Source organism: Lactuca virosa, chromosome 1 (genome assembly GCF_052849685.1).
Source record: "Lactuca virosa cultivar CGN04683 chromosome 1, Lactuca_virosa_CGN04683_v6, whole genome shotgun sequence".
NCBI classification, from domain to species: domain Eukaryota; kingdom Viridiplantae; phylum Streptophyta; class Magnoliopsida; order Asterales; family Asteraceae; genus Lactuca; species Lactuca virosa.
Window position 1 is genome coordinate 11,699,061 of NC_136426.1, and position 10,321 is coordinate 11,709,381.

At 31.5% G+C, this 10,321-nt stretch overlaps 1 protein-coding gene across 2 annotated transcripts; it reads right to left on the bottom strand.

Annotated features, from left to right (window-relative positions):
• Positions 1-334: 334 nt before the first annotated feature.
• On the bottom strand, positions 335-3,524 carry CYP78A7 (cytochrome P450, family 78, subfamily A, polypeptide 7). 2 transcript variants are annotated; one of them, XM_079041012.1, is made up of 3 exons: positions 2,740-3,524; positions 933-1,197; positions 335-815 (listed from the first exon to the last, which is right to left on the bottom strand). In XM_079041012.1, exons 1-3 carry the CDS (start codon positions 3,448-3,450, stop codon positions 559-561), a joined length of 1,233 nt encoding a protein of 410 aa, XP_078897138.1. In that variant the 5' UTR covers positions 3,451-3,524; the 3' UTR covers positions 335-558. The 2 variants fall into 2 exon arrangements, with proteins under 2 accessions (XP_078897138.1, XP_078897134.1); XM_079041008.1 differs by having other exon boundaries at positions 335-1,197.
• Positions 3,525-10,321: the final 6,797 nt, after the last annotated feature.

Consider the following 10,321-nt stretch of genomic DNA (forward strand, 5'->3'; position numbering starts at 1 on the left):
TATTCATTATACGAATAAATAAAAGGTATTTACAAATTTATTGATGGATTTTTTGAGTAGTACTCGGTTCTTGAAATCGATTTTATACATTCATAGTGTAAATTATACTTCTTGTTCAGTTGTTCTTTGGGTTTGGTGTTTTTTGTTCAAGAAATTGGTCCTTTTTTTTTTGTTTCTCATGTTTTTTGTACTTGAGAAAATAGTTTTGTCATGTTTTCAGCCGTTTAAACTAAAGGTTGAACAATTAATTTCATGTAAAATGAGGAATATATATAATCTCAGCTAATTACGATATAAGCTAGTAAATACTTTCACTTTCACAATAAACTAGCTAGTAAATACTTTCACAAATAAATATGTTACAAACCACATTATCGAAATCGGTAACTAATTTCGCCAATATTGACATACATGCATGATAAATAAAACAGAAAATTAAGTCAACCCTTTAATAACAAGAATGACATTTTTGCCCTCTCAATTCTTTATTTAGTTTCTTGTTTATCCCTGGAGGTTGAAAAGAGAGTACTTTATTTTACGCGGACCCCTCACAAAAGCTTACATCATTTCAGAAGCTCCATTCCTAGGAATGACTTTTGCACATAGCGGTTGCTTCATTTCACATGAGAGCTTCAGCTCCTCAGTTAGGTCAACAGGACGACGCATGTCTTGAATCCACTCAAATTGATAAACCAACTTAGCCACCCACTCGCTAACGGTAACCATGCCAAGGTTCATGCCAGGGCAAACCCTACGGCCTGCTCCAAAAGGTGCCAGCCTAAGGTCATTACCCCTTACGTCAACATTAGAACCACCTGCAGAAATTAAAAACCTATCGGGCTCAAACGTGAAAGGGTGATCCCATACGTCAGAATTGTGGGTGATTGACCACATGTTGACCATGGCAGTAGTGTTAGCTGGAATAACCATACCATTGCTAAGATGGACGTCTGATGTAGAAAGACGAGCCCATGATAGGAGGGGGCCAGGTGGGTGAAGACGGAGGGTCTCTTTAATAACAGCTTGAAGGTAAGGAAGCTTGGTTATATCAGCATAATCATTATTGGTGCTTTTGTTTCCCATAAAGCTGTCAAGTTCAAATCGAAGCTTGGATTGAATGCCTTGATTTAGCGTTAATTCAGCCATGACCCATTCGGTTAGAAGAGCAATTGTATCAGTGCCTCGAAATACCATTTCCTAAAAAAAAATTCAAGTAGAGAGATGATATATAAATTGCTGTTCCAGAAAAGGATGATAAATTAAGCACATGATCTATTCAAATCAATTGCCTTGTAGCATGATAACCATAATATTTGGTAATATATAACATACAACTTCATCTTAAAGTGGTCATATGTACTAGTTGATCAGTGACAAATGATTGAGAATTATAACAAATTAATGTGTCTTCATTTATAATTAGTTAATTACATTCAATTACGTAAAAGATATATTCCGATGTAAACAACTAAACATTAATTATATGATGAAAAATATTTTTTTTATAAAAATACGAAAACTTTTAATATACAAAATATTTGTGGTACGTAACTAATTGATTGTGACGTACGTAAATCTTTATTAACGGCAATATTTGGTCGGCAAAACGGATCTTGAAAATATTTTTTTATTGAATCTTTTACACATTAAAATGTTTCTATCGGAAGACATTCTCTTAAAGCTTGAAAAAAGCATGATTAGTCTACGATAACCGAAACACACGTATATGACAGGGCCTTCAATATTTTTCTAGCTAGTTTTTTTTTTTTTTTTTCCTTTTTCCCACGTAGAGGGTATACAAAATTAATTTATTATCTTCGTTGTTGGCAAACAACATGTAGTCTTATTTCATAGGTCAACTAGAAAAAAGAACACCCATAACTTTCTAGCTTATAGTCTTGAAATCCACATATAATTAATAATCTAATAGAACGATCATAAATTCAGTTATATCCAAGTTAAACAATAAAGTCATTGCCATATATGTAGTATTTTGTTTAAGTTTATACTTGGAAGATTTATGAAGATGATTTTGCATCCACGTACAATTAATTGAATTAAATTTTGTAGATCATTATTTTACTTTTCATATCATTTCAACATTTTTATCCACAATTAATTGAATTAAATTTTGTAGAGTTTAATGATTTTTATATCATCATTTCATTTTTCATATAATTTTAACATTTTCTCTGATAATGCATTCAACTCTAAAAAAATATAAAGCTAGATCACTTATTTTGTAATGCTTTTCATAATAAAAAGGTTCTTTTTTTTGTATTAAAACTAATTAAGTTGTCATAAACCCCATATATATTAAACAATCAACATATCATATATATTTAATTATTAGAGTGTAAACTAGACAATCTATCTCTTTCAATTGTTCTAGTACTAAACACTGCATTACCAATATATGTAGAAATTAAGACATTTATTTATAAAAACCGGACATGAAAGGATAAATTGCTTTTATGTTCGCAGTAAAAGGTTGATGACTCAAGTCTCTTTTAGAAACAAAGGGCTTATATATATAGTGGGTATCACAAATTTATGGAAAAATGTTCGCAGTAAAAGGTAGTGTTTTGGTCTTTCTAACAAAAAGCAAACATTTAGGATTATAATAGTGTGTAGTGTTTTGGTCTTTCTAAAAAAAATAGTTTTATGCATGTAGTTCCAAGGAATTCCATTCTAACGAATTGAAACCTATGTATATATAAAAGGAAGAAAGATACTAACCCATAGAATGGCCACCATATCATCCTCACTAAGGTTGTCTTGGCCATCTAAAGAGAGCAAAACATCAACGAAGTCTGAATCGTCTTGGAGATTCACTGAGCCTCTGAGTTTGTGTTCATTTATTATCTTCTTGATGAATTTCTTGACCTGGGGAACAAGAGCCATGCATCGTTGCTTGATGCGAAATGGGTCATAAAAGTAGTTCAACCAAGGCAAATGATCAGACCAGTTGAATGCACCTAAAAGCTCAAATCCTTCTCTTACCATCTCCTGTAGCTCCATTGATTCATCAACATCCCCAACTTTGTTGTAACTTTTGCCAAAAACAATTTCCATTATGTTGTTCAAAGAAGCAGCTTGCAAGTGCTTTCTTAGTACAACAAATCCATGCAACGATTGTTCCTTGCTAATATCATTTAGCATGGAGGTGCATTCCAGGCTGCGTGCAGGTTCATGGGCGGAAATTTTCCTGGGAGCAAAGAGATGAGATGAGGCAACTTTTCTCAAGAGCCTCCAGTAGGTTCCATTGGGTGCAAACCCAATAGCTCTGTTAAACATAAGTAACCTCGCCGACTGCTTAATAGGACGGTTGGCAAAGTGTTGGGAGGTCAAGATTTCACGACCGGTTTGTGGGTCTGAGGCTACCACAGTAGGGGTGGACCCTAAGCTGATAGCCATGAGCTGGGATGCTGCTTGGCTAGTTTGAGCCATGGATGCAAGGGTTCGATGAGGCAAGCCATGAGCCAAACTAAGCAAGCTGCCAAATATTGGAAGTCCTTTGGGACTTGGAATGGAAACAAAGCCAATACAGTTGCGGCCCCTTTTCCATGCTGGACCTCCAGGACATGACAAAGTCCACGTCAGAACACCAAGCGTTATAAATGTTATTACAGCATACAATAGTAGTGTACTGGTGTTCAAGTTATAAGATTCAAACATGGCAAGGAGAGTATTACCCCTCAAACTGATCATGTCTTCATGAAGAAAAGAGCTTATGGTCGTTGCCATGAAGAATGGGAGGAAGTGTGTATGGAAGTTCAGGTTTTGTGGAATGGGATGATGTTCGATAGAATGATGGTTGTTTAAATAGAAGCATGTTGTGAATTAGGAAGCAATATTATTGTTAATTTTGAGAAGTATAAGATTTCCTAGATTATCTAAAAAGCTAGTGAGCAACCCATTGTGCTTTCGTGGGTATTACTTCTTAAGAAAGTTATATACCAATAAATGTTGATCCAATCAAAACCTTGATTTCATGGCCACGTAAATTATTTTTTATTAATTAGTAAATTGGGTATTTAATATCACGTACCACAAAGATTTCACTTAGAAAAAAACAAATATATACTGGTCTAGGAAAAAGCACCGTAAACACCAAATCATACCTGCTGTTTGTTAATAAAGTCTTGCTTGTTAGAAAAAAAAAAAAACAAATCATATCAAAAAAACTATGCAAAATGAAAAAATAAATCCCAATCCAGGCTTCCACACTTCAAATGTTATTCTCAAAAATGAATAAGCTTAAAATGTGTATTGCTATTCCGACCAATATATATATATATATATATATATATATATATATATATATATATATATATATATATATATATATATATATATATATATATATATATATTTAAATTAGAACAATTTTTATTTTAAGAACAAAATTGTCTCCAAGGTGACAATTTTGTGAGTAACTGAAAATGGAGATGCAAGGATGATGGATTAAAAAAGACACAGCGGTATTATAGTAAATACTCACCCAACCCCCACCCGCTCTACCTGTGTTGTTTATGTCGCCTCATTTTCACGTCGGACCACCATCGAGACCATCGGACCTCCGGCGAACCATCCGGTTCTGATTTCATCCCAACGACAAGGAACTCATTGTTACTATTCTGCCATAAGTCCCAATCGACAACATAATTCGTTGGTTTCTCTCGGAGCGTATGAGAATCCCTAAATCATCATGAGTTTGCTATCGCTTCATCTAGATCAGAGTACAAAGATCGATTGAACTAGGTATGTTTATTACTTGATGAAATGGTTTGATTTTGTTCGAATTAAGGATAAAACTATAATGAATTGGTTTGATTTGTTCAGATTTTTCTTAACTGATTCTTGTTGTTATTGTTGCTTCATTACTCTTTCATTTGAGGTAATTAACTTCTATCTTGCTTCAATTAATTTCATAGGCATTGTGACAGCTTATAGATTTTTTATGAACACCAAGTGTTCGATGAAATACCTCAATGAACAAACATCCACAAATAAATCAAGAACAAGGTGGTGTATTTATTGTTGCAGTCTGTATGTGCTTGTCGATGGTTTTTTGCTGAAATAACATCATTTTGATGTCTCTATTTAATTTGTCTATGTTTTTTTTAAACTTTTTTACTGGACTTTATTTCCCTAAACATATTTAATAACTTGAATGTTTGGTTGTTGAGATTATAAACTGGATTTTATAATCTTGCATAGTTTCCCCAAACATATTTTGATGTCTCTGTTTAATTTGCCTCTACGTAGGACTCATTTTTCCTTCCAAGAGGTGACTTAAAGAGCTTAATGGGTTAAGTTGGCAACTTAACCCTAATAAGTGTAAAAGTGGTATTTTATGTGAAAATCCTTAACTTTGAACCTTCATTAAGCCAAGCATTAAGGCCCTTAGGTTAAATTGAATTTCACATTTTAAAAGCCTAATAAGTAACCAAGTATCATATAAAAAGTGATAAACTTAAGGCTTAACCATTAAGTCCTTAATAGGACACCAAAAGTGATTATAAAGTTATTATGATCAATTTTCCCAAATCTGTCCTCCAACTTCTAAAATTCGTGCAAGTAAATAAGAACACCTAAAAATCATGAGACTTAGTTTTCTGGAAATCTTAGTGTGTCTACTTTCTTCAAACTTTGAATCACATTTCGAAATTCCAAATCCTTGAGGGGTAAAATTGGCAATTTTCTCAGGATGGTCCATGTTGTCACAGATTTCATGCATTGTCTTCAAAAAATCATAATAAAACCATCAAAACTCCAAATGCCAAAATTCAAAATCCTATAGTTAGATATGGATGTATAGTTTCCCACATATAAAGGGACTGCTGTAATTCTTAGAAGATTGATAACGTTTATTCCAAAAGTGTTGAGTGGTCCAGAATGTGACGGCTTAAAGTTACTAACTTGTAAATTTAATTTAAAATCAACAAAAAATCATTAGAACGAGATATTTATATTTCTGAAAAGATAAAAGGTGGAACTTAACCAATGTTAATTTATCAAAATTTAAGAATGGGTTGAAAGGTAAGAAATAGTATCCGAAATAGATCACTACAATCAAAGAGAAATTAAGGAAACATGTACATAAGTTTTATAAGAGTAATACAACAAAGTACAAGTAAAATAATGTTATAATTGTTGTGTAGGTTCTCGGAAAGGAAAGGATCCATCTTGCTCACGCTAGATGATTTTCAAGTTCAAGGAGGTGATTTACGCTAACTCTCATATTATGTAGGCATTTCTTATTTTATGTTATTGTTCACCCTAATCTGGTAAAGTGAATAAGGAAAGGCAAAATGTAGTTTGTTCTCTAGTGAAACAAGCAAAAAACATTCATTTCCGCGTTCTCGATTTGTTAATTGTTCTTGTGTATTAAATCACATGTGATTATATGATCTAATCACATATGACTTATATACACAATATCACTTTTGTGTTTTCAATTCAATAGTTGTTCTTTGTCCATATTAATCATATGTGATTAAATACATAAAATGACATATGATTAAATACATGACAACAACTATTGAATTGAGAACGCGAATTTGAATCTTATTCACATAAATAGTATGCGATTAGATACATATAATCACATGTGATTAAATACGTGAGAACAACTATTGAATCGAGAACACGAAATGAATATTATCCACGTAAATCATATGTGATTAGATACATATAATCACATGTGATTATGTGTATCTAATCACATATGATTTGTGTGGCTAAGATTCATTTTTGCGTTCTCGATTCAATAATTGTTTTTTCCACTTTAATCATATGTGATTAAATCTATTTAATCATATATGACTATATTTTTCTAATCATATATGATTTTATTTGGAAAAAAAGAATATTGTCTATATAAATCATATGTGATTAGATACATACAATCAAATGTGATTATATACACGATAACAAATATTGAATCAAGAACACGAAAACAAATCTTTATCCATATTAATCATATGCGATTAAATACATCTAATCACATATAATTATATGAATCTTATCACATATGAATTATGTAGACACAATTCATTTTTGCTTTATCGATTCAATAGTTGTTTTCATGTATTTTATCACATGCGATTATATGTATAATCACATGTGATTAAGTACAGGAGCACAACTATTGAATCGAGAAAACAAAAATGAATCTTGTCCACCTCAAATCATATGTGATTATATACATATAATCACATATGATTAAATACACAAATGCAATTATTCAATCGAAACCAAAAAATAAATATTGTCTATATAAATCATATCTGATTAAATACATATAATCACATGTGATTATATGTATCCAATCACATATGATTTATGTGGATAAGATTCATTATCGCATTCTCGATTCAGTAAGTTTTCTTTGTCAACTTTAATCATATGTGATTAAATACATCTAATGACATGTGATTATATATATCTAATCACATATGATTTATATTGACAAAAAAATGATGTCTATATAAATCATATGTGATTAGATACATATAATCACATACGATTATATACACGAGAACAACTATTGAATCGAGAACACGAAGTTAAATATTATCCACTTATATCATATGTTATTAAATGCATATAATCACATGTGATTATATATATCTAATCACATAGAATTTATGTGGAAAATATTCTTTTTCACATTCTCGGTCCTGTTGTTGTTCTTGTGTATTTAATTACATGAGATTATATATATCTAATCAGATATGATTTATATGGACAATATTCGTTTTTGCATTCTCATTCAATAATTGTTCTTGTATATTTAGGCACATATGATTTATGTACACAAGATTCTGTTTCGCGTTTTCGATTCAATAGTTTTTCTTTTTCCACATTATCATATGTGATTAAATACATACAATGAAATATGATTAAATATATGTGAAAAAATATTGAATCAAAAATGTGAAAACAGATATTATCAATATTAATCATATGTGATTTGATACATATAATCACATGTGATTAAGTACATGAGTACAATTATTGAATCGAGAAAGAAATAATGAATTTTGTCCACATAAATCATATGTGATTAGGTACATATAATCACATGGGATTATATGTATTTAATCACATATGATTTATGTGGACAATATTCATTTTTGCGTTCTTAATTCAATAGTTGGTCTCGTGTATTTAATCACATATGATTTATATGAAAAAGAATTGTTTCCACGTTCTTGATTCAATAAATCATAGGTGATGAAATATATATATATATATATATATATATATATATATATATATATATAATCACATGTAATTATATACATGAGAACAACTATTGAATCAAGAACATTAAAACAAATATGTGTCCACATTAATCATATGTGAGTAAATAATTATAATCACATGTGATTAAATATATGAGAACAATTATTAAAACGAAAAGTCAAAAATGAATATTGTTCATATAAATCATATGTGATTTGATACATATAATCACATATGATTATATGTATCTAATCACATATGATTAAACTTGACAAAAAAATTATTATTGAATCGAGAACGTGATAATGACATATATGATTAAATATATCTAATCACATTTGATTAAATATATATAATCATATGTGATTATATGTATCTAATCACATGATTTATATGGACAAAAAGAATATTGTTCATATAAATCATATGTGATTAGATACACATAATCACATGTGATTATATACACATAATCACGGGTGGTGGTGATCGGTGGTGGTGGTGTGTAGTGATGTTTGGTGGTGGTAGGTGGTAGGTAGTGGTGGTGGTGAAGGGTAGTAGGGGTGACATGTGGGTATGGTGGGTGGTGGTAGGGATGGGTTATGGGCATAACTACATCATATGTGATCATGCAACTCTAATTGCTTTGGATCTAAGTTTTTCACTAGTTGAACATGCAATTGAATACCAAAGCAATAAACCCTAGATCCAGCATACAATTTTCGAAAATAATATAACAAAAGGGTTTTGATGATTACCTTACTTGTTATGTAGTAATAACAAGAGCTCCTTGTAGATCCTTGGCTCTTGAAAGCTTAGTGCCTCAAATGTTGCACCTCTAATGGTTCACAAACACCACTAGCAAAAGGATGAGAGGATAGAGGAGGAATGCACTACGAATTTCGGCTAGGGTTCTCTGGATGCAATCATTGGCCGAAAATCCCAAGTGTAGGGGTTCCATATATAGCTGAGGGTTGCTAAGGTTTCTGGAGGAAACACTAATTTCCTGCTTAAGGCTTAAGCAACCCATGGACCTCCCACTAAGAAGCCTTGGACGGTATCTATAGGGCTTCCGTATAGAATTTCTTCCACTCCCAATTAAGGAGTTCATCAGCCCAGTTTCACAGCTATCAATGATTTGCAAAGCAGCCCCTGTTCTTTTAATTAGTTCTTTTAATCCTAAAATTAATTCAAAATTAATTTTTGATTAAATACTAATTAAATAACATGATTACTAATTAATATATTATTTTCACAATACATTAATAAATCAATTTATTATTCGAAATAATAAATTCAACCTCTTTCTTCAAAAGTCATCCTGTCAAGTTGCTAAGGTGAAGGCAACCCAAAAGGACCACGCTAGTATCAAATCAAGTACATACCAATTATAGTTATGGGCTTAAACACCTAATCCAACAGTCTCCCACTTGGATAAGTCTAATAACTATAACTGCAAATATGACTTCAAAATTTGACCAACAATCGTAGTTTTCAAAAGCCGTTGTCGAACTCTGACTCAGTCACTTGTGTGTCCTTAAGATAAGGGATCATATAATCATCCGTTCTGCAAGATATCATGTGGACAAAGACATGGAACATAATCATTCTCATTGTCCAACAGTTTGTTTCCTGATTTCTGATTTGTATGACGAAGAATTTAATTGAACATATCAATTCAGTCTTGACCGGGCCCGACACATAAGTCAACACAAAATCATCGAGGGGCCCAAGATATCGCTTTTACCCCTTGGGATAAAAGGAACAGATAAACTTTGACTTATATGCTTGTACTATTTACTCATCATGTAACATCCCATTTAAAATAGGGTAATTAAAATAATAAACCTGAGATCCCGAGAAATAATAATTGTTATTATTTTATATTATTATAGCCCAAAACCAAATAACAATTAGTTAGGAGTTGGTTTCGGGAAACCAAATGACAAGATTTTGAATCTCCAGGGGTTAAAGTGTAATTGTGGGACTTAATTTGTAAAGATTTTCATAAGTCAAGGGGTGTTTGGTATTATTTGGACTTAATATGTAAGGATTTGTGGAAGCGGGG